The sequence below is a fragment of the Somniosus microcephalus genome, chromosome 7, assembly GCF_052327205.1.
Source record: "Somniosus microcephalus isolate GS21.2 chromosome 7, FLI_Smic_1.0, whole genome shotgun sequence".
Classification (NCBI taxonomy): domain Eukaryota; kingdom Metazoa; phylum Chordata; class Chondrichthyes; order Squaliformes; family Somniosidae; genus Somniosus; species Somniosus microcephalus.
The window spans coordinates 10,145,508-10,168,777 of record NC_140993.1 but is presented as its reverse complement, the minus strand read 5'-3'; the positions used below and the strand labels follow the sequence as shown (position 1 = coordinate 10,168,777).

Genomic DNA, 23,270 nt, shown 5'->3' with positions numbered 1-23,270 from the left:
CAATGAGAAAAGTACTGTCCAACAAAAGGTCAGCAACTCTCTCCAGCAACGATCAGAATGGCCAGCCCAAATGGCTGCAGCTTTTATACTAGTGCTGTCCCCTTTAAATAGTGCCCCCCGAGTCCGAGAAGGGCCTGGGAACGCTCCATCCAACTGTCACTAATAGCGCCAGGCGGAAAGGTTGCGGGCGCTACCGAATATCCGGTCCGGGGCGCCAAAAAGGCGTTGCACTCTGAAATGACAAAGAGTTAGCACCGGCGCTAAAAGGATACTCAATATGGGAGGTGGCGCTATATTCACTGCGCCCGCCCGAAAATTGGGTAACGCCCCAATTCTTGGGCTCTAGGCCTAGAAATTGGGTATAGCCCTGCTTGAGGCGTTAGAACTGGCGATGCACAAAGTTTATAGCCAGACGAGACTTATCGGCGCCTGGCGCGATATTGGGCTGCATCGCCCCCAAAGGGGATTGAGGCGCTAAATCAGCCGTTGCACGGTGCTCTTAAGGCGCAAAAGGTCAGGCGCTACTCAATATCGACGCGGACGGGCGCAGCGCAGGTGAACTCAATTATGGGAAAGCACGAGACCTACAGGCGCCGGCCGGCTCTTAAAGGGGTGGGTCAGTCAGACTGAGCTTCAACACCCAACGCCCTGCAGGCCTCAGATTCGGTGCTCGCCCTTGTCTGGCGGTACAAGGTTGATCATTATGGAGAAGGTTAGGCAGAGAGCAGAGCGCTTCAGCACTGAGGCTCTGGACCACTTGGTGGCTGCAGTTGAACACCGTCGGGAGGTCCTGTACCCGAATAATGGCAAGAGGCCAAATCAGAAGACTTACCGACGATCTTGGAGGGAGGTTGCTGTGAGGGTGAACTCCAGCAGCATGGCGACCAGGACCCCTGTTCAGTGCAGGAAGAAATTCAACGACCTCACATGGATCGTTAGGGTGAGTGATGGTTTACCAAACTTGTGCTTCCCTCCATCTGCAGCTGACTTCGGGCACCCTGCTGCAATGATGCGCCAATGGCCATCTGTCAGTATGCACCCATGGCCCTTTCTGGGCACGCACATGGACAGATGTCTCAAGGCCTCATGTAAGGGCTCTTGCACCATGGGGGGCATGCGAGGAGGTCTCAAGGCCTCATGTAAGGGCTCTTGCACAATGGGGGGATGCGAGGAGGTCTCAAGGTCTCATGTAAGGGCTCTTGCACAATGGGGGGCATGCGAGGAGGTCTCAAGGCCTCATGTAAGGGCTCTTGCACAATGGGGGGCATGCGAGGCGGTCTGAAGGCCTCATGTAAGGGCTCTTGCACAATGGGGGGATGCGAGGAGGTCTGAAGGCCTCATGTAAGGGCTCTTGCACAATGGGGGGCATGCGATGATGTCTCAAGGCCTCATGTAACAGAACCTCCCCTTCTTTCCCCTGCAGTCCAAGATGGCGCAGATTAGAAAGGAGCAGCGTCGAAAAGGTGGCGGACCTGCACAAGTGGTCACTCTAACGGATCTGGAGGAGAGAGTGCACCAGATACTTGGAGGACGTCTGTCTGGTCCAGTCACCACTGCATCTGCCGACCCCATTACCGACAGTGAGGATAAGACTCTCACCTTTTCCACCTGTTGCCTTCCACTTGGTCCCTCCGCCAGCATGCATCCTCAGTGTGCAGCCATGTCAGAGCCTTGCCGCAATCTGGCATGCCTTTCAGTAAACCTGTCCTTCTGTTAAAGCCACTCTTCCACCTCCCACTTTCAGATGAAGCAGCACCAACTCGGGCTCAACGCGCTGAAGCTGCCAGTGCCAGTGCCACCGGAGGCGAGGACCAGGAGGAATCCGGACCAGCCGTTGCAGAATCCGGGGAGCTGAGACATCTGCAGACTGGGGATAGTAGTCCCCTGGAGGGGAGGGGGGGTGGCTCTGAGGATGAACCAGTTGCCGGACCAAGCGGCATGGAGCAACGCAGGGGGGATAGGCAAGTTCGGCCACCGTCTCCCCGCAGGGCAAGGCAGGTCGTCATGACTGCTGCACAGAGTGCAGATGAGGTCCGTCGCCTGGCAGAGATGAGCAAACAGGCCCAGGTCAGACACACGGAGCTAATGGCTTCAGGGGCTTCTGCGCGTCCAGACAGTCAGCAAGCGTCCCCCAGCCTTGAGCCCGCCACTGGGGTGCAATTACGTAGGAGCAGCAGGGAGGGAAGGGGCCGGGCGCGAAAGAGAAGTCACTCTCCCTCAAGGGGCCAGTTGTAGAGGGAGGTGCTGAGACGTTTGTTTGTCCAAATTCAAGGACACCCTCAGCTGCTGTTATAGTTGCAGATTTTTGTTGAGTTTTGCGGCTTGGCCGAACAGGTCACATTTATTTTGGAAGTTATGGTTTCTGCTCACTTTACGTTGTTTAGCTGTAATGAAAGACTTTTGTGTCAATAAACAGAAGTTTCAATGTTGCTTGGTGCATGTGACTACTTTCAGTGATGCTGGCATGCAGAGGCCCTCAAACATCCAAAGTGCGCATGAGGTAAGACTCTCATCATTCCGCCACAGGGGTGTCGAGACGAGTCCAGGGGAGCCTCTGACGTATGGACCTTCCACTTTCAGCAGCCCTTCCATCTTCCTCCTCCTCCTCCTCCTCCTCCGCCTGCTCTTCCTCCTCCTCCTCCTCCTCCTCCTCATACTCCTCCTCCTCCGCCTGCTTGTGCAGGGTCCGAGGGAAGGTAATGAATGGACGCGTTCGCCTATAAAGGGCATCTGTCACTTGCCGGATGCAACAGCGGACTGCAGCCTGAGCGTCAGTCGCATTGTCCCCAATGGCTGACTGAAAGGATCCGTTGGCATAAAAATGGAGGCCATCAGTCAGTGTAGCCATCACGGACAGAGAGGTTCTGCAGCGTTCACGCGGATGCAGATCCTGACCAAGCAGGTGGCACAGATCAGTAACAATGTCCCTCCAGATTCGGAGCCTTCGCTAACACTGCTCCTCCGAAATGTCAAGGCTTGTCACCTGCTGCCTAAAGACCCTCGCAGCATCCCGTCAGATTGGCCGACCTCGATTGCCCCTCCTCCTTCTGGCCAATCCCTGCCCTCTCTCCCGCCGTCTCTCTGCCCCTTCACAGTGTTGGGCGATGAGGCCGTCGCCCTCCGACCAAGCTCCCATTCCGATGCCAGTTGGTCAAAAGGCTTTTAGGTGTAGTGCTGCAAGTGCTTCGGAGACGCTTGAGGGTCCCAAGTACTGTGAAGCTCAAATCCCAGAACTCCGCTCCACATTAGCTCGCCAACTCTCTCCAGCAGCGATCGCAATGAGCAGGCCAAGTGGCAGAAGATTCTGCACTAGAGCTGTCCCCTTTAAATAGCGCCGCCCTACTCCGAGAAGGGCCTGTTAGCCCTCCCTCGAACTGTCACTAATAGCGCTGGGCGCTAAGGCTCCGGGCGCCACCCAATATGCGCTCAGGCGCTCCTAAAAGGCGTTGCACACTGAAATGACGTCATGAACTGCTTGCGCTCGCGGGCGCGCGCAAACACTTAGCGCAGGCGCTAAATGTATAGTCAATTTCTGAGTCGGCGCTATCTTCATAGCGTCCGCCCCATCATAGGGCTTCGCCCCAATTCTAGGTCTCTTTAGGCGCTCAGCGCCGGCGCTACCAACCCAATTTCTAGGCCTTTAGGCGCTAATCACTGGCGCTACCAACCAAATTTCTAGGCCTTAATTTATTGTAATTTCAAGTCATTTTAAAAATGTGATTTTTTTTTAATGTATTTAAAGTTTTACTATGTTTTTTCATTGATCGCCATTCATATATTTGGCAGGTCTTCCTGTCAAATGTATGAAGGGAGATTTCCTTCTGTGATTGGCTCCCCATGGCCCACGTGATCCCAAGGATGCTGCGAACTACCTGCGCCCCTGGGATACGTGGGCCCTGCGCACTTCAAGTTTGGTGAGGCCCAGGAGCGGAAGTGTGTGCATCCCGGGGTCCCTCAGGTAAGGGCGCAGATTTTTCCAGATCGCATCGGAAAATACAGGCCAATAAATTTCAGGTGGATTTTGCTGATTAGCTGATATAAAAATGATGTGTGATGATATGCTTTTCACAGGGTGACTAGGCCACCAAAATGTTCCAGCTTTTCATAAGACTATGACTGAAATAATGGGAAAACAAAAAAAGTATCAAGTCCATGAAGGGTCAGTCCTGGACTTCTGCAGTAACAGTCTGAGTGAGATTAGATTGATGTAGTCTGCTCATGTGGGGACACAGACTACGGAGAGAACATAACAACATAAGAATTAGGAGCAGGAGTCGGCCATACGGCCCCTCGAACCTGCTCCGCCATTCAATAAGATCATCGCTGATCATCGACCTCAACTCCACTTTCCCGCTCGATTCCCATATCCCTTGATTCCCCAAAACTCTCTCTATCTCAGCCTTGAATATACTCAACGACTCAGCATCCACAGCCCTCTGAGGCAGAGAATTCCAAAGATTCACAGCCCTCTGAGTGAAGAGATTCCTTCTCATCTCAGTCCTAAATGTCCGACCCCTTATCCTGAGACTGTGCCCCCTAGTTCTAGACACTCCAGCCAGGGGAAACAACCTCTCAGCATCTACCCTGTCAATCCCCCTCAGAATCTTGTATGTTTCAATGAGATCACCTCTCATTCTTCTAAACTCCAGAGAGTATAGGCCCATTCTACTCAATCTCTCATCACAGGACAGCCCTCTCATCCCAGAGAGGAGAATTGAATCAAGCAATCACCAAACAAGTCCAGGTAACACTGAACATTTGTCAATGGAAAAGTCTAGACCTTGGAGGGCACCGCATGTATGTTTGATTTGAAATATGTCTCTTTTGTAGAATCATAGAATCTTGCAGCATCGCCATTATGGATTCTGCGCCCACCACTGTTTCTAGTGGGAACTCCCAAGCACCCTGGGTCAATATTTATCCCTCACATCATCACGATTATCGGGTCATTATCTCATTGCTGTTTGTAGAACTTGCCCATTAAATGTTCCAACAATTCCCCATTGCACAGTAAGGTATGTCCGACTGGGCCTCATAAGTGTCCCAGATGTCGGGCACACTCTCTTCAACACTCGATGACGTGGTCTGCCCAGCTGAGGCAAGCTTGTGCAATTCCACAAATTTCACTGCTGTTTCCCAGCCCAGCCCCTACAGAAGCACAGCTGAGTGAAGCCAGTACTATCAATGAACAGTGCTATATTATACTCTGGTTAATTTTGAAATTGTAAGGTTAGTTTTCTTTCTGGCCCTTACAAGGTCAGATCTTTGGCAAGTGGAATTTCTACCATGTCAGTGCCTGCTTCCCTGGTATCCTAACTCACACCAAGTCCCGTTCTCCCATCACCCACATAGCTTTGACCACGCTCGATCAGCTCCGATGGACGGGTCACATTGTCCGCATGCCCGATACGAGACTCCCAAAACAAGCGCTCTACTCGGAGCTCCGGCACGGCAAGAGAGCCCCAGGTGGGCAGAGGAAACGCTTCAAGGACACCCTCAAAGCCTCCTTGAAAAAGTGTAACATCCCCACCGACACCTGGGAATCCCTGGCCCAAGACCGCACAAAGTGGAGGAGAAGCATCCAGGAAGGCGTCGAACACCTCGAGTCTCTTCACCAGGAGCAAGCGGAAGCCAAGCGCAAACAGCGGGAAGAGCGCACGTCAACCCAAGCACCCCACCCACCCGCCCCTTCAACCACCGTCTGCCCCACCTGTAACAGAGACTGTAGGTCCTGCATTGGACTAATCAGTCACCTGCGAACTTATTTTTAATGTGGAAGCAAGTCATCCTCGGTTCCGAGGGACTGCCTAAGAAGAAGAGTGTGGTGTATGTGCCTTTAAGAGCAATTGTGGTGTATGTGCCTTTAAGAGCCCCAGGTGTGCGTAATGCCGGTAATTGCCACTTGGGCTATATAAGCCTGTGTATTGTGTATATCCTTTAGAACCCCCCCCAGACTTGCTTAGTAAATACCTATGAACCAAGTCCTGTCTTCAGTGTCTTTATCTACACACGGACACTACAGTGGCGACGAAGTTGAAACGGACTTACCTGCAATTCGGCAGCACCTCAAGGACATCGATTCCTCCAGCGTCCGGAAGACTCAAGGAAGTTATAGAAACTGTGGTTTCACCAGCTGTCCAAGCTGGTGGCAGGTACTGCGCTAATCCTTCCTGGGCGTCAGGCTGGGGCTCCAGCGTCGGGCTCTACAGCTGAGACAGGCAGCGAAATCGGAGGCAAGCAATAACGGACTGGGAGGGTGCACTCGGGAGACGGCCGGCGCGGCAAGCAGGTCAGCGTTCAGACCTCCGTCGGGAACGAGTCTCCAACAGTGAATAAACGGAAACCACAGTAAAACAGCGTTGTTATCGGTAGCAGCGGCGGGAAAGCGCAGGAAGCGCCATATCGTTGCTACAGAGAAAAAAAAAAGCGCGGGAAGCGCTATATCTTTTTCTTGAAATACCTAAGTCTGGCAATATGGATGCTTTTGATAACGAAACAGAGCCTAACTTTGGCAATATTGATGTTTTTGATAACAAGATAGAGAATTGGACCACATATGTAGAAAGAGTGGAGGTGTTTTGCACCGCAAATGGAATAGAAGATGAAAAAAAAGCTTCAGTGCTTCTGGATCTAATGGGCGCAGAAACATACAAGCTGTTACGCAACTTAATCACTCCAGCCGAACCGATGGACAAGAATTTTGAGGAGATTGTTCATACCCTACACTGCCAATTCGAGGCAGATTCTCTGCAAGACAAATTCATCTGCGATCCCCTAAGTGTAGAAACACAAAAAAAGGTATCTTCTGGAAAAGATTTAACACTGGACAAGGCTTTCGGTGCAATAGGAGCGGCAAAGATACAACGAAGGCCACAGGACTTCGGCACCCATGAAATGACACTGGGTTTCAAGAGATGTTATCGCTGCGGCAGAGCCAACCATGACCAGAGGGATTGCTGGTTCAAAGAAAAAGCATGCAGGCGATGTGGAAAGATGGGACACATTCCACGTGTATGCCGATCTGAAAATAAAAAATCCACTAACGGGAAAAGAGTCAATAAGGAAAAGCACAGAAAGGTACAAATGATGACGGACAGTAGCTCCAAAGACCAGAAGAGCGATAGCGACTCCGGGAACAAGAGACTAAGCTCTCTCAAATTACATAATGTAATTGCCAATGAAGATTACCAGACCATTTGGGTTACCCTCATAATAGCAGGGTCCCCAGTTAAAATAGAGCTAGATACAGGATCAGCTCTAACCGTAATAAATCGACGAGATTACGAGAGGCTATTTTCGCATATACCTCTAAAAGACACATCCATTATCTTAAAAACATATACGGGGCAGAAAGTATACCCCAAAGGAAAAATAAAGGTGCCTGTGGTATACAACGGCAAAGAAATACAAAAGTTGTATTTATACATTCTACAAGATGGTGGGCCACCGTTGTTGGGACGTGAATGGATAAGGAAGATACGTTTAGACTGGCACTCCATTCAGGCACTGACGGTGACCAGTAAGGAAAAAAACAAGGATGACATCATACCTGAACGATTAAAAGACATCTTGGCCAACGCCAAAGAAGTGTTTCAAGAGAAACTAGGAACCTTGAAAGGCATCACCGCCTCAATAAAAGTGGAAGATGCAGCAATTCCAAAAATTTTTAAGGCAAGACCGGTGCCATACGCAATACGTCCGGCAGTCGAGGCAGAGCTGGAGAATTTGGAAAAGGCAGGCGTATTATCCAAAATAGATTGGAGCGAATGGGCAACGCCCATCGTTCCAGTCATGAAAAAAGCATTGAAAAATAACTCTGAGGAACAGAGAAAAATTCGCATCTGTGGGGACTTTAAGGTGACTGTAAACCCGGTCCTTCACACGGTACAGTATCCTCTTCCGAGGATAGAAGATATTTTCGCCTCACTATCCGGAGGAAAACGTTTCACAAAAATTGACTTGGCCCAGGCATATCTACAGATGGAGGTTGAGGAGACCTCTAAAAAGTATCTCACAATAAACACACACAAAGGCCTGTACCAGTACAATCGACTGGTTTTTGGAGTAGCATCAGCTCCAGCTATCTGGCAAAGAGCTATGGAGCAAGTCCTGCAAGGGATTCCGGGGACTCAGTGTTACCTAGACGACATCCTTATAACAGGAGAAAACGACAACGAGCACCTTGCCAATTTGGAGCAGGTGCTCACTAGGCTGAAAGAACGGGGCCTACGAGCAAATCGCCCCAAGTGCGAATTTTTCCAAAATCAGATATCATATTGTGGCCACATAATTAATAAGGAAGGGTTGCATAAGTCACCTGAAAAAATTGAAGCAGTTATAAAAGCCCCAGCACCTGAAAATGTTTCACAATTGAGGTCATTCCTGGGATTAATAAATTACTATCATAAATTTTTACCAAACTTATCAACTATTCTACACCCTCTTAATGATCTTCTACACACAGGAGTGATTTGGAAATGGAACGAAGACTGTAAACGTGCCTTCCATAAATGTAAAGACTTAATCACATCCGAGAAAGTTTTGGCTCATTACAACCCATCACTACCAATCAGACTGGCGTGCGATGCATCCCCTTACGGCATAGGAGCGGTATTGTCCCATAGATTCCCTGATGGCTCGGAACGGCCGATAGCTTTTGCGTCACGCTCATTGAACTCAGCTGAGCGTAACTATTCCCAGATAGACAGGGAAGCACTCAGCCTGGTATGGGGAGTGAAGAAATTCAACCATTACCTACACGGACAAAAATTTACCTTGCTGACTGACCATCAACCCCTCATCTCCATATTCAACCCTAAGAAAGGTGTCCCCATTATGACGGCACAAAGACTACAGAGGTGGTCCCTTTTTCTAGGGGCACACCAATACAACATTGAATACAAAGGGTCAAAACAGCATGGGAATGCTGACAGTTTATCGCGCCTGCCGTTGCCAACGCTAGAAGAGGCACCTACAGTAGACCCAGTAGAGATATTCCACTCTACCATAGTGGAATGTCTACCGGTGACAAATTCTGCCATTGAAAGGGAGACCAGAAATGACCCTACTCTCTCACGGGTCTACGATTTAACAATGAAGGGATGGCCAGCACATGGTGAACCACTGTTGCCAGCATTCTCGCAAAGAAGAGAACAGCTGTCAGTGTGCCAAGGAACCTTGATGTGTGGATCCAGAGTGGTGATTCCACCCAAACTCCAGGATAAAGTGCTAAAGGAGCTTCACGAGGGGCATCTGGGTGGAGTGAAAATGAAGAACCTAGCTAGGGCGTTTGTATGGTGGCCAGGTATCGATGGAGACATCGAAGACATGACCAAGAGCTGCCTAGGATGCCAGAAGGTCCAAAATGCTCCGCCACAGGCCCCTCTACATCCATGGGAGTGGCCCTCATCTCCCTGGCAAAGGGTGCACATCGACTTTGCTGGTCCATTTATGGACTCAATGTTCTTAATCGCAGTTGATGCACACTCCAAGTGGCTGGAGGTAATAAAGATGTCCTCCACCACCACGGAAAAAACCATCACAGTATTAAGGACCATATTTGCCAGGAATGGGCTGCCGGAACAGATATGTTCTGATAATGGACCGCAATTTGTGTCCGAAGAATTCAGAAAGTTCTTAAAGAACAATGGGGTAAAGCACTACACGTCCGCCCCATACCATCCCGCCACCAATGGATTGGCTGAAAGGTTTGTCCAGACCTTTAAGAAGGCCATAAAGGCCATGGGTAATGAAGACATAAAACTTCAGCACAAGGTGGATAACTTCTTATTTGCATATAGGAATGCAACACATATGGTTACAAACCAAACTCCCGCCATGATGTTCTACAATAGAAACCTAAGATGCCGGCTGGATTTGGTCAAGCCCAACATCCGAAGGGACGTGGAGAATCGGCAGTTTCAGGGCATGAATGAAAGGCCAACTAGGGCCTTCCAGATAGGCCAACCGGTTTTGGCCCGGGACTACCGTACCGAGAAATGGCAGCCTGGAACTATCTGCACACGACTAGGACCACTGATGTATACCGTGGACATCGGAGAAAGCATAATAAGGCGCCATGCTGACCAAATCATCAAGTCATCCGAAAAGGGACAACCTACACCACCACGCTATACATCTAACGATGAAGTAGAGATACCCATATCTACCTCCGATCTGGTGATACTGGAACCCGATGAACCCGACACTGGCCTTCAAGCCGAATCAGCCTTGCCAGAAGAACCTACTACACCACCAGAAACTACTACACCCCCGAGGCGTTATCCGGACCGAGTCAGGAAGCCTCCTGAGAGACTAACTTATAATTAATTAATACAGCGATGTATATTATTTTGCATATAACATGTAATTAATAATTACTTAAAATATGATGTACTAGTTAGCTAGAAGGGGAGGAATTGTGGTGTATGTGCCTTTAAGAGCAATTGTGGTGTATGTGCCTTTAAGAGCCCCAGGTGTGCGTAATGCCGGTAATTGCCACTTGGGCTATATAAGCCTGTGTATTGTGTATATCCTTTAGAACCCCCCCCCCAGACTTGCTTAGTAAATACCTATGAACCAAGTCCTGTCTTCAGTGTCTTTATCTACACACTACAAAGAGGGTCCTCAAATTTTAAATTCTCATCCTTGTTTTCAAATCCCTCCATGGCCTCGCTCTTCCCTATCTCTGTAACCTCCTCCAGCCCCACAACCCTCCGAGATATCTGCTCTCCTCCAATTCTGGTCTCTTGTGCATCCCCGATTTACTTTGCCCCACCATTGACAGCTGTGCCTTCAGCTGCCTGGGTCACAAGCTCCTTCCCTCCTTCAACCTCTCCACCTCTCTACCCCTCTCTCCTACTTTAAAATGCTCCTTAAATATCGCCATTCCTTCATCGTCGCTGTGTCAAAAACCTGGAACTCCCTTCTTAACAGCACAGTGGGAGCACCTTCACCGCACGGACTGCAGTGGTTGAAGGTGGTGGCTCACCACCACCTTCTCAAGGGCAATTAGGGATGGACAATAAATGCCAGCCTTGCCAGCGACGCCCACATCCCATGAATGAAATTTTTAAAAACTACCTCTTTGGCCAATCTTTTGGCCACCTGTCCTAATATCTCCTTATGTGATTCGGTGTCAAATTTTGTCTGATAATCGCTCCCGTGAAATGCCTCGGGACGTTTTACTACATTAAAGGCGCTACATAAATGTAAGTTGTTGTTATTAGCCAAGTTACTTGGCTCAGGGTTTTTTTTCATTCGTTTAAGGGGATGTGGGCGTCGCTGGCAAGGCCAGCATTTATTGTCCGTCCCTAAAATAATTTAGATATGCTGGGTGGACTCCTGGCATGATTCCTGCATGTGTTGGGGAGCCCACCTCAGGATAGGGAGGGAAATTACTGCCGTAAAAAGTGCTAAAAAAACAAGGTTGAAGATAAACTAATGGCCCAGAAATTCCGTTCGCAGGCCTCCCGCGGGCGGAGGGCTGCGATCTGGAAAAATCTGCGCCTGGACCGGAGGGCTCCCGGGAGGTGCAGAGTTCCGCTGCTGGGCCTCTTCAAACTGCCGGTGCGCAGGGCCCACGTGTCCCAGAGGTGCAGGCGGTTCGCAGCGTCCCTGGGATCACGTGGGCCATGGGGAGCCAATCAGAGAAAGGAATCTCCCTTCATACATTTGACAGGAAGACCTGTCAAATATATGAATGGAGATCACCCCCAAAACATAGTAAAACTTTAAATAATTTTTTTTTTTAAATCACATTTTTAAAATTACTTTAAATTACATAAATTAAGTATTTTAAACAAAAAGTTTATTTTTTGAAAAAAATAATTAAAGTTTTTAACGGGGCTTAAAATAAACTTACCTTTCTTTAAAGTATTGTTAAATGATAAATCAGTGGAAAAAAATTTTTAAAACTTTTTTTCAACTCTGCTTTCCCAGGTGTAAGAATTGTACGTGTTTTCTGCGGGCGGAGGGTCTCCAAAAAACGGAATTCTCCCCCCCGCAGAGGCCCTGCTCCAGGGCAGCCGGAGGACAGATCGGAAATGCCGGTTTCCAGCGCATGCGCAGTGCACGCCTGAAACCAGCATTTCCGATGGCCCTACGGGTGAGTACACAGCGCGTACACACCCGTAGGGAACGGAATTTCTGCCTCAATAGTCAAGTTCTGATTTGTAGTTTAGGTCTGGTGCAGGATAGTTTCAAAAGAAGAATTCAATGTTTCTCTCGGTATCTAATGCAGGGCATGGAGTTTCCATATGATTTATGCCCAATTATCAGCGTAATCTGGACGGAATTGAATGAAGTAGCGCCAAAGGTCGCAAAATTTTACACTGGTTCAAAAGTCCATTCGCCCGAAGCAGTCCCCGCCCACAAAACTGGCCACGCCCCTAGGTCAAAATGCCGAGCTTGCGTCGATTGCGCCTGTTCGTGGGTGTTGATCAAATTGTGCCCAGATTCACGGGAGCACAGGCAGCCAATGGTCAAGTGGCTCCAGCGTTAATCACCGGCATCTGCAGTGACCAGGCAGTCAAGTGAAGCCTGACCCAGGTCTGCTTCCCCTGCTGCTGCTGCAATTACTTTAGATTCGGTTTATGTTAGTCTAAATTCAGTCAGCTGAGGCAGAGCAGGGCACACCTGTGTGGCTTCAATGGACTGCTGGTCACCGGTCTCGTGTGCAAAGAGCACATCAAAGCAGATAATTGAAGCCAACTTTTAAAAAGTAAGACCATGAGCATTACATCAGTCATCGGAAGAATGGCTCACTTCCTGGCGATCCCACGCCTCTTTGCGATGTTGGAGGACGTTCTGTTTCAGACAATGATCGATTACGCTGTTGAATTGTGCCGGATCGTGGGAGATTTGATTTTGGCGCTTATGCTAATGAGTTTACTCGGAAAGTTGAGCGCAACTTCACCTCGGCAAAAGCGGCGCAGTGTCGGCCGCATTTGGCCAATTGTGCCCCGAACGCAAACTCCACGCCCAGGTGCTTACACTTCCACCAGGGTTGAAAATGTTGAAAAACCTCCCATGAATGTTCAACCAACAAATTAAATGACTACTTACTGGAACGGGCTTTCTGGGTTCTTTGCGATGCAAGTGTCAGCATGACCATTGCAAACGCACCGACCTCCAACACTGATGTCCTTGATGCTGTAATAATACTGAGAGAACAGGCACAATTAATGACTGGACATTACCTTCATTCCTTTTATTGTCAAGAAAGAGGATTAAATTGCTGACTCTGTACAATAAAAAGAGAGGAAATTACAGTACGCTACCACTGTACAGCTCATCAATGGACTGACCACTGAAATAAAAATAACATTTACTTTTGAATGTAACCCAAAATGATGGGAGAAAGTCTCTGTCTGTTACAACAACAGTTGTACATAGTGTCCCAGGAGGCAAGCACGGTGCAGGGGGTGAAGGTATATATCTATGGGGATTTGCTGGGGTTCCCATGGAGTCGGCTCATACCTTTTGAAGGGAGGAGATGTTTAATTTGGAGTGGGATAGTCATGCTATGTGAGAAGGAACTTTTTCTGTCAGTTGTTGGAGGGGAATAATCTGGCTTTGGTTGAGAAACCAACCCAGCAGTTTGCTGCTGTTTTGTCATATTAAGTTTGGTAGCCAATTGTACAAAAGTAAAAAGTAAGACTTGCATTTATATAGCATTTTTCACGACCTCGGGACCTCCCAAAGTGCTTTACAGCCAATGAAGTACCTTTTGAAGTGTATCATTGTTATAATATGGGAAACGCGGCAGCCAATTTGCACACGGCCAGCTCCCACAAACAGCAACGTGCTAATGACCAGATATTCTGTTTTAGTGATGTTGATTGAGGGATAAATATTGGCCAGGACATCGGAGAGAACTCCCCTGCTCTTCTTAGACATACTGCCTTGGGATCTTTTACCTGAGAGGGCAAATGGCTTAACATCTCATCCAAAAGGCAGCACCTCCAACAGTGCAGCACTCCCTCAGTACTGCCCCTCTGACACTGTGGCGCTCCCTCAGTACTGCACCTCCGACAGTGCAGCACTCCCTCAGTACTTCCCCTCCGACAGTGCAGCTCTCCCTCAGTACTGCACCTCCGACAGTGCAGCACTCCCTCAGTACTGTCCCTCCGACAGTGCAGCTCTCCCTCAGTACTGCCCCTCCGACAGTGCAGCACTCCCTCAGTACTGCCCCTCCGACAGTGCAGCTCTCCCTCAGTACTGCCCCTCCGACAGTGCAGCGCTCCCTCAGTACTGTCCCTCCGACAGTGCAGCACTCATCAGTACTGCCCCTCCGACTGTGCAGCGCTCCCTCAGTACTGCCCCTCCGACAGTGCAGCGCTCCCTCAGTACTGCCCCTCCGACAGTGCAGCACTCCCTCAGTACTGCCCCTCCGACAGTGCAGCACTCCCTCAGTACTGTCCCTCCGACCGTGCAGCGCTCCCTCAGTAATGCCCCTCTGACAGTGCAGCACTCCCTCAGTACTGACCCTTCGATTGTGCAGCGCTCCCTCAGTACTGCCCCTCTGACAGTGCAGCATTCCCTCAGTACTGCCCCTCTGACAGTGCGGCGCTCCCTCAGTACTGCCCCTCCGACAGTGCTGCGCTCCCTCAGACTTGCCCCTCCGACAGTGCGGCGCTCCCTCAGTACTGCCCCTCCGACAGTGCAGCGCTCCCTCAGTACTGCCCCTCCGACAGTGCGGCGCTCCCTCAGTACTGCCCCTCCGACACTGCGGCGCTCCCTCAGTACTGCCCCTCCGACAGTGCTGCGCTCCCTCAGTACTGCCCCTCCGAAAGTGCAGCGCTCCCTCAGTACTGCCCCTCCGACAGTGCGGCGCTCCCTCAGTACTGCCCCTCCGACAGTGCGGCGCTCCCTCAGTACTGCCCCTCCGACAGTGCTGCGCTCCCTCAGTACTGCCCCTCCGACAGTGCTGCGCTCCCTCAGTACTGCCCCTCCGACAGTGCTGCGCTCCCTCAGTACTGCCCCTCCGACAGTGCTGCGCTCCCTCAGTACTGCCCCTCCGACAGTGCTGCGCTCCATCAGTACTGCACTGGGAGTGTTGGCCTGGATTATGTGCTCAAGTCTCTGGAGCAGGACTTGAACCCACTACCTTCTGACTCAGCGGCAAGAGTGCTGCCCACTGAGCCACGGCTGACCCATAAGTAAAACATAAAACAATACCTTTTTTCACAATCAAAACATCATGGGGGAAAAATTTAGTTGCTTTGCGCCTCCTGTTAGTGCCCCGAGGAGCACTAACCGGGCGCAAAGCAACTAGCGCCCGGGCACGGCGCAGCTAACACCTCCCACGAAATTCAGCAGGAGGTTAGCAGCGGTAGCAGTCAGTAGCAACCCACGGCGCTGCGCCACCGGCGATGATGTCATCGCCGTGCGCAGTGCCCCGGCCGCAAACTTGGCTCACGCCTCCTGACCTACCCCCCTGACGCGTTGTCCGACAGGGGGGTCTTTTTGCGGCCAGGGCGGCAATAATTAAAGGGCAGGTGCCAGGTGGCCATCTTTTTTGGGTTGCCTGCCAGCAGCTGCCCCCTCTGGCCGTGATCGGTCAGCCCGGCGCTGCTCGAGTGCCAGGCTCTTTTGCCGGCACCCCGCTCCCCGGTGGTCCAACAGGGCTCCGGTGCGTGCTGCGCTAGGCCCCTCCCCTTTAATCAGGGGAGGGAGGCCTGCAGTTCCGCGGTGCTACGTGCCGATGCGCGTGTGGCACTGCTGCACGGAGCTCCGCGATATTCAATGGGAGCACCCCAAGAGGGAGGGGGAACGTTTCTAGTAGTGCCCCGCCTCCTGCTTAGGATGCTACCAATGAATTCCGGGTACGGGGCGCTAACTTTTTCAGGGCGCTAAAAGTAGCGGCCCGGCGAAGTTATCGCCCCAATGGGGGCGCGAGCCAATTTCATCCCCCATTACTTTAGTTCCTCTACATCCAATATTTGCAGACCCATAACCTCAAATGAAAGCATTCCTTCTGTTTCTGTAGTGAGTCAGCGCTGCACCTACCCTTCGAGTGACGGTGGGATCCTTTTGAGTCTTGGATATCAGATGACCCAGTAAGGTGTTGGTCCTAAGAAATCGAAGCCTGATATTTGTAGCCTTTGTGAATTCTCTTAACACAGGAGAATCGTTGAAGTTTGTGGATCCTGGACGACCATTCACCAAAGATATAACAATCTATGGAAAGTGTTGTCATTAGAAGGTAGCACAAGTTTTCTGCGTCAAACTAATGGCGGATTAAGCAAAAGTCATTTTTAACTCAAAAAATAGAACCATAGAATCTTACAGCACAGAAAGCAGCCATTCGGCCCATCGTGCCTGTGCCGGCTCTTTGAAAGAGCTCTCCAATTAGTCCCACTCCCCCCTGCTCTTTCCCCACAGCCCTGCACATTTCTCCTTATATCCTGATGAAATCTAATCTGGATACATTTGTCCTTTTTTGTCAGATTTCCATCTATTAGAAAGTACTTTTCTCCCATCGTATTTATCCAATTCCCTTTTGAAAGTTACTATTGAATCTGCTTCCGCCGCCCTTTCAGGCAGCGCATTCCAGATCACAACAACTCGCTGCGTTAAAGAAATTCTCCTAATTTTCCTTCTGGTTCTTTTGCCGATTACCTTCAATCTGTGCCCTCTGGTTCCCGACCCTCCTGCCACTGGAAACAGTTTCTCCTTATTGACCCTTATCAAAACCCTTCATAATTTTGAACACCTCTGGTAAATCTCCTCTTGTATAAATAATTAATTGAAATACAGCGTTAGGTAGCCTCTGCACAGTTTTGTGATGTATCACAACTGCAGCGTCAACAACAGATTCATTTTATTACGTTTGTTCTTTTCTTTAACTCTGACTGCAGATGTCCAGTTAGCTCCCACTTACTGGTGGTCTGTAAAGAGCAAGTTTCATTTTAGCATACATCATTAAGCTCGTCCATGAACGCTGCTTCTTGATTCCAGTTCAGCCTCTTACCTCGCCATTCTCGAGGGGTAAAATCCGTGAATATTCTGTAGTGCAGATGACATCGTCATCTCTGGTAATCCGCAAACGGGCTCTTGTTCCGAAGAACACTTCGCAATCGCGCTTGGTATCTGGAGTGTAAATTGAGCCAAGCAGCACCTTGTTAAAACTCTTGAGATTTATTTGCAATGACTTGACGCCTAATGTTACGTGAGTTCGGTTCCCACGGCCGTTGTGCCTCACACTGAGTGGGATTAGCGTGCTCTGCTCGTCAGATACTAAAGCAGCGCGTTTCTGAGTTCTTGGCAGAGTTTGTGCCGGGAATGGCAGTCTGACCGTGCATAGCTTGACTGAAACACACTGAGCGTGCCATGGGAAAGGTATGGGTCACTTAAACAACTAGCATAAACTCCTGGTACAGCTTTGGCCTTGTGCTTTCAGCTCATCAAATTAGGAGATGCAGAAAATCTAGATTGCAGCTCAAATTTAAAGGGATGCACCTACTTAAAGGCAAACCGTTGTACACGGGGCAAATATTTGTCTCAGCCTTTGTAAAGGTTCAAAATGGATTTTAAATATTTTCAGCCCCTGTTATGCCTAGGGGGAGGGAGGGGGCAGGGGAAGGGAGGGAAGATGTGCAGGCAATAATATTGTGAAAGGGAACCCAACGAAGGGGCATCAATTGGAGCCTTGCCAAAAGTGACGGAGCGGGGCACCACCTGACTCTCTGTTTTCTGGCTGGCAAAGCAGGCATGTTGTAGGATGAGATGGGTACAAATAGGTTGCATTGTTTGGCAGTTCGGGGAAGTGTCTCCAGAGAACAGCAGTGGACCGTGCCTGTCACGAGGTAATGGCCAATCTCAGTGGTTGTACAGTACACAGGTTCTATCTACAATGCTCTGGACAATCCAGTAAATCTTCTGTGCCAGTCCACCTGAAGCCTCCTTTCCACAAGGATTGTGAGGTCAGCTGTGGCTCAGTGGGTATCGCTCTCCCCCTCTGAGTCAGAAGGTCCCACTCCAGAGACTTGAGCACAAACTCCAGGCTGACACTTCCAGTGCAGTACTGAGGGAGTGCTGCACTGTCGGAGGTGTCGTCTTTCAGATGAGACATTAAACAGAGGCCCCATTTGCCCTCTCAGGTAGACGTAAAAGATCCCATGGCACTATTTTGATGAAGAGCAGGGGAGTTATCTCCCAGTGTCCTGGCCAATATTTATCCCTCAACCAACATAACTAAAAAGAACAGATTATCTGGTCATTATTACATTGCTGCTTGTGGGAGCTTGCTGTGCGCAAATTGCCTGCCTTCATGTGCCAGGGAGGAGCGGTTCATGTGGTACAAGTTGTCTGCATTCCGCCCTACAGGAAATGGTATAGCTATAGGGCAGCCTCCTTTGTGAAACCAAATCACCAATGACAGGTGGGAGACTTGCCCGGGAAGGACCGTCTGGGCCAGAACTAGTGGGACCTGTGATAAGGACGGGTGTGTAGATAAGGTGCGAGATACAGTCACACCTGTCTTTCTTGCCCATATTGTTTATGAATAACATGAAAATTAGGAATAATGTGAACAGAAGGAATCTAGACACAACTCCATTAGTTACTGCTTCCCAGTCAGATACTTTTCAATTTATTCTCAGCTTCTTCTCTGTATTTCCAAGCCAGTAGGAACATAGGAATGGCAGTCGGCCGTTAAGCCCCTCGAGTCTGTTCCACCATTCAATTCAATCACGGCTGATCTGTATCTTAACTCCATTTACCCGCCTTGGTTCTGTCACCCTTAATACCCTTACCCAAGAAATATCTATCAATCTCAGTTTCGATATCTTCAACTGACCCCCAGCCTCAACAGCTTTTTGGGGAAGAGTGTTCCAGATTTCCACTCCCCAGTACCAATTCAAGTAGATTATTTGGGATAACAGGAGGCAGAATGCCCTCAGCCTACAACTCGCATCTCGTCAGTGATTTACCTTGGACATTCCAGACAATTGGTAGTTAACGCATCACTATATTAAAAACTTGTTCTCAATCTTCTTTACAATACTGCTTATCCATTCTGACTGATTATATGGAGAATAATAACTTTTCAAAATTGATTACAATGTACTAATCTTGTTTTGTGGTTAACAAGATATAATAAATCATAAGAGCACAGCTTGAACTCTGACATGAGATTACAACCTTGAAATCAGTCTAAGGTATCTATCATATTTATAGTATTGACTGTGAATTTTATTGGGGTGATTTTGTTCCATTTGGGGGTCTTTTCTTCTTGGCAACTCTCAATGTGAACATGGACAGCCAATGCACTCAGTGTCATTGACATAGATTCACAGAATAATAACATTTGACAGCACAGAAGGAGGCCATTCAGCCTAATGCACGTATGTTGTCTCTGAAAGAGCTATCTATTTAGTCCCATTCTGCTGCCCTTTTGCCACAGCCTTGAGCACGAAAATCTAGGCTGACACTCCTGTGCAGTACTGAGGGAGTGCTGCACTGTCAGAGGTGCCGTCTTTCGGATGAGACGTTAAACTGAGGCCCCCGCCTGCTCTCTCAGGTGGATGCAAAAGATCCCATGGCACTATTTCAAAGAAGAGCAGGGGAGTTATCCCTGGTGTCAAGGCTAATATCCCCCATATCCTTTAATCCACATCACTAAAACAGATTATCTGGTCATTATCACGTTGCTGTTTGTGGGAGCTTGCTGTGCGCAAATTGGCTGCCACGTTTCTTACATTACAACAGTGACTACACTTCAAAAAGTACTTCATTGGCTGGGAAGTGCTTTGGGATGTCCTGAGGTCGTGAAAGGTGCTATAGAAATGCAAGTCTTTTTAACTTAGTTTGCACATTTTTATTTTTCAAATATTTATCCGCTTTCCATTTAAAAGCTGTTCTGGATTCTTTTTCTGGTGGCTATTTCATGTCCTAACAATCCTCTGTGTAAAAAAAAACATTCCCCTAGCCTCTCCCTTCATTCTTCATTGCGTTTAAGGATATAATGAAGTTGTGCCCTCGAGTTACAGACTTACTGACCCGTGGAAATAGTTTCTCCTGATTTACTTTATCAAAGCTGGGATTGTTCTCCTTAGAGCAGAGAAGGTTATGGGGGGATTTAATCAAGGTGTTAAAAATCATGAGGGGTTTTGATAGAGTAAATAAGGAGAAACTGTTTCCACTGGCAGGAGGGTCAGTAACCAGAGGACACAGATTTAAGGTCATTGGCAAAAGAGCCAGAGGTGTGATGTGGAGAGTTTTTTTTACACAGCGAGTTGTTGTGATCTGGAATGCACTGCCCGAAAGGGCGGTGGAAGCAGAATCCAAAGGGAATTGGATAAATACTTGAAGGGGAAAATTTGCAGGGTTTTGGGGAAAGGGGAAGGACGTGGGACTATTTGGAGAGCTCGGTCAAAGAGCCGGCACAGGCACGATGTGCTGTATCATTCTATGATTCGATGAAAACCTCTCAAAATTTTGAATACCTCTATTAGACTGGAGAAAGATTTACAATGATGGTACCTTAACTGAGAGATTACAATTATTAGGAAAGATTGAACAGGTTAGGATTTTTTCAAAAGAATAGACACTACTTAGAGGAGACCTGATAGAGGTCTTCAAAATTATGTATGGGTTGGACATGTTAGACGTGGAGAGAACGTTTCCACTTGTGGGAGAATCCAAAACTAGAGGCCTTAAATACAAGATAGTTACTAATAAATCCAATAGGGAAATAAGGAGAAATTTCTTTACTCAGAGAGTGATTAGAATGTGGAACTTACTACCACAGGAAGTGGTTGAGGCAAATAGCATAGATGCTTTCAAAAGCAAACTAGACGAGTACGTGAGAGAAAAGGCAATAGAAACATATGCTGAAAGGCTGAGATGAGGGAGACGGAATGGGAGGAGACTCATGTGGAGCATTAATGCCAGCACAGACTACAGGAAACTTTGTGCTATCCGGCACCTGTTGTGTATGTAATATGTGTGCTACTTTGAACCTATGGACAGGACTGCACTACTTGTAGGGCGTAGTGATACGCAGTACCATTCCTGGCCATGGGGTATAAGTAGTACTGTGGGTACTGATCTCCCCTCAGTTCCCGCCTGTGGGCATGAAGTAAAGACCTACGTGCAGTCCCTACCTCCAACCAGTAAAGACCTGTTTGAGTTATACGTTTGAGTCTTTGTGTTAATTGTTCAATACAATACACATACTTAACACTGGCGACGAGTCAGGTTCTTACCCTGCGGCAGTTATTCCACGGCGGCTTCGTCCAAAGACAGGGCGTTGAAGAGAGGTTTCAATCCTCAACACCCCACTCAAAACTGAAGGGCAGCAGAAATCCTGACAGCTTCCAGCGACAGGCATTAGGACCCTGAAGCCTCCATAACCTCGTGGGTAAGCCAGAGCCCGGGAGGGAGCGAGCAAGAGCCGCGCGAGCGGGTGAGCCAGAGGCCGGGAGGGAGCGAGCAAGAGCCGCGCGAGCGGGTGAGCCAGAGGCCGGGAGCCGCTTCAAGTGCGAGGCGCAGCGCGGGCCAGCGATCGGGACCAAAGATAAGGGCCGCACTGGGACTGAAAGGCGCGGCGGCTGCAGAAGCTCAAGGTGCGAGAGCCGCGGTGCACAGCGCGGGCTATCGATCGCGGCGAAGATAAGGGCCGCACTCGGGGGCTGAAGGGAGACGGCGTCAGGGGACGGGTGAAGACCGCCAAGCGCGGGAAAACCGCCATTTTGTGGGCGGAGGACAACGGCAAGAGCGGGAAGCCGCCATCTTTGATAACAAGTAAAGAAAATAAAATCTGAGAAATTGCAAATCTACAATGCCTAAACACGGGAATATTAGCACCTTTGATAGTGACCTCGAAGATTGGGCCATATATGTTGAAAGAGTAAAAAATTATTGTAAGGCCAATAAAATTCGTGACCAAGATAAAGCTCTAACATTATTAAATTTAATGGGTGCGAAGACATACGGGCAATTGAAACACCTGTTATCACCAGATGAACCGGCGGATAAGACGTTCGATGAGATTGTTACTGTCCTGAAAGATCATCTAAACCCCACGCCGCTGATGCTAGCGGAACGATTTAAATTTTACGACAGAAGGCAGCTACAGCATGAAAGCAATGCTGAATATTTGCTGGAATTGCGTAAATTAGCGAAATATTGCCAGTTTGGAACGGGACTGACAGATGCACTACGAGACAAATTTGTGTGTGGTTTATTTAAACAGGATACACAAAAGCGACTGCTCGAGGAGAATGAGCTGACGCTTGAGAAGGCGGTCACTATGGCAGCAGCACACGAAGCCGCAGCGAGAGGCACGGCAGTAATGCAGCTACGGTCACCGGAGCTCAGTGCACACAAATTGGGTGTGAGTTCTGGCAAATGTTATCGTTGTGGAAAGACAACGCATGATCAGAACCAGTGTTGGTTTAAAAACCAAGAATGTAGAACTTGTGGTAGGCTTGGACATATAGCTAGAGTATGCAGGTCAGGGAAGAAGACCAGCAACAAGAAGTCACCGCAAGGAAAATACGCAAAGGTACACAAGGTGACCGAACAGGAGTCCGATTCAGACGCTAGCAGTAATGAACTGGCTAGCTTAAGCTGTAATGAACTGGCTAGCTTAAGAGTACTCAACGCTGGTAAGGGTGCAGACCTCCAGACAATTTGGGTCACTCTTCAGATAGAAGGAGTCCAAGTAAAACTGGAATTGGACACTGGATCGGCATTGACGGTCATAAATAAGAAAGATTACGGAAAGTTATTCCAACATATTCCCCTACAGGATACGGGGATTATATTGAAAACATACACGGGGCAAAGAGTGTACCCCATCGGGAAAATAGAGGTTGCAGTGGTCCACAAGGGCGAAGACAGTCAAATAATGGACTTATATGTGATATCTGAAGGAGGTCCTCCACTACTAGGACGGGAGTGGATTAGGAAAATGAATATGGACTGGCATTTCCTACAAACAATAACGAGTGAGAACTCGGTGAAGATAGTCGGCCCAGACTCTGGAACGGATGATGGTAAGCCCAACTCAGGTGCAAAAGACAAAGTTTCAGCACAGAATTCCACTGAGCAACAACAACATAGTTTAACTGTGGATTCTGAGTCTGGCAAGTCTACTGATGTGCCCATTTCTGAGGGACACCGGGCTCGAACTCAACTCCATTTCAAACTACAACAGCAATTAGAACAAATGCTTCGCCGTTTTGAGCAAGAGTTGAATGCAACGAAAGAGTTCTTTGATATAGAGTTGGAGAATCTGGAAAGACAACAGAAGCAGCTGA

The 23,270-nt window shown here is 48.8% G+C and overlaps 1 protein-coding gene across 1 annotated transcript in view; it reads right to left on the bottom strand.

Annotated features, from left to right (window-relative positions):
• lama3 (laminin, alpha 3) overlaps positions 1-23,270 on the bottom strand; it is a 340,063-nt gene that overhangs the window by 278,716 nt on the left and 38,077 nt on the right. The window contains exons 4-6 of the mRNA XM_085993930.1: positions 16,976-17,094; positions 16,012-16,182; positions 13,066-13,163 (exon numbers count right to left, since the gene is read on the bottom strand). Of these exons, the coding sequence (XP_085850056.1) occupies positions 13,066-13,163; positions 16,012-16,182; positions 16,976-17,094 (388 nt within the window). The remainder of the gene's footprint in view (positions 1-13,065; positions 13,164-16,011; positions 16,183-16,975; positions 17,095-23,270) is intronic.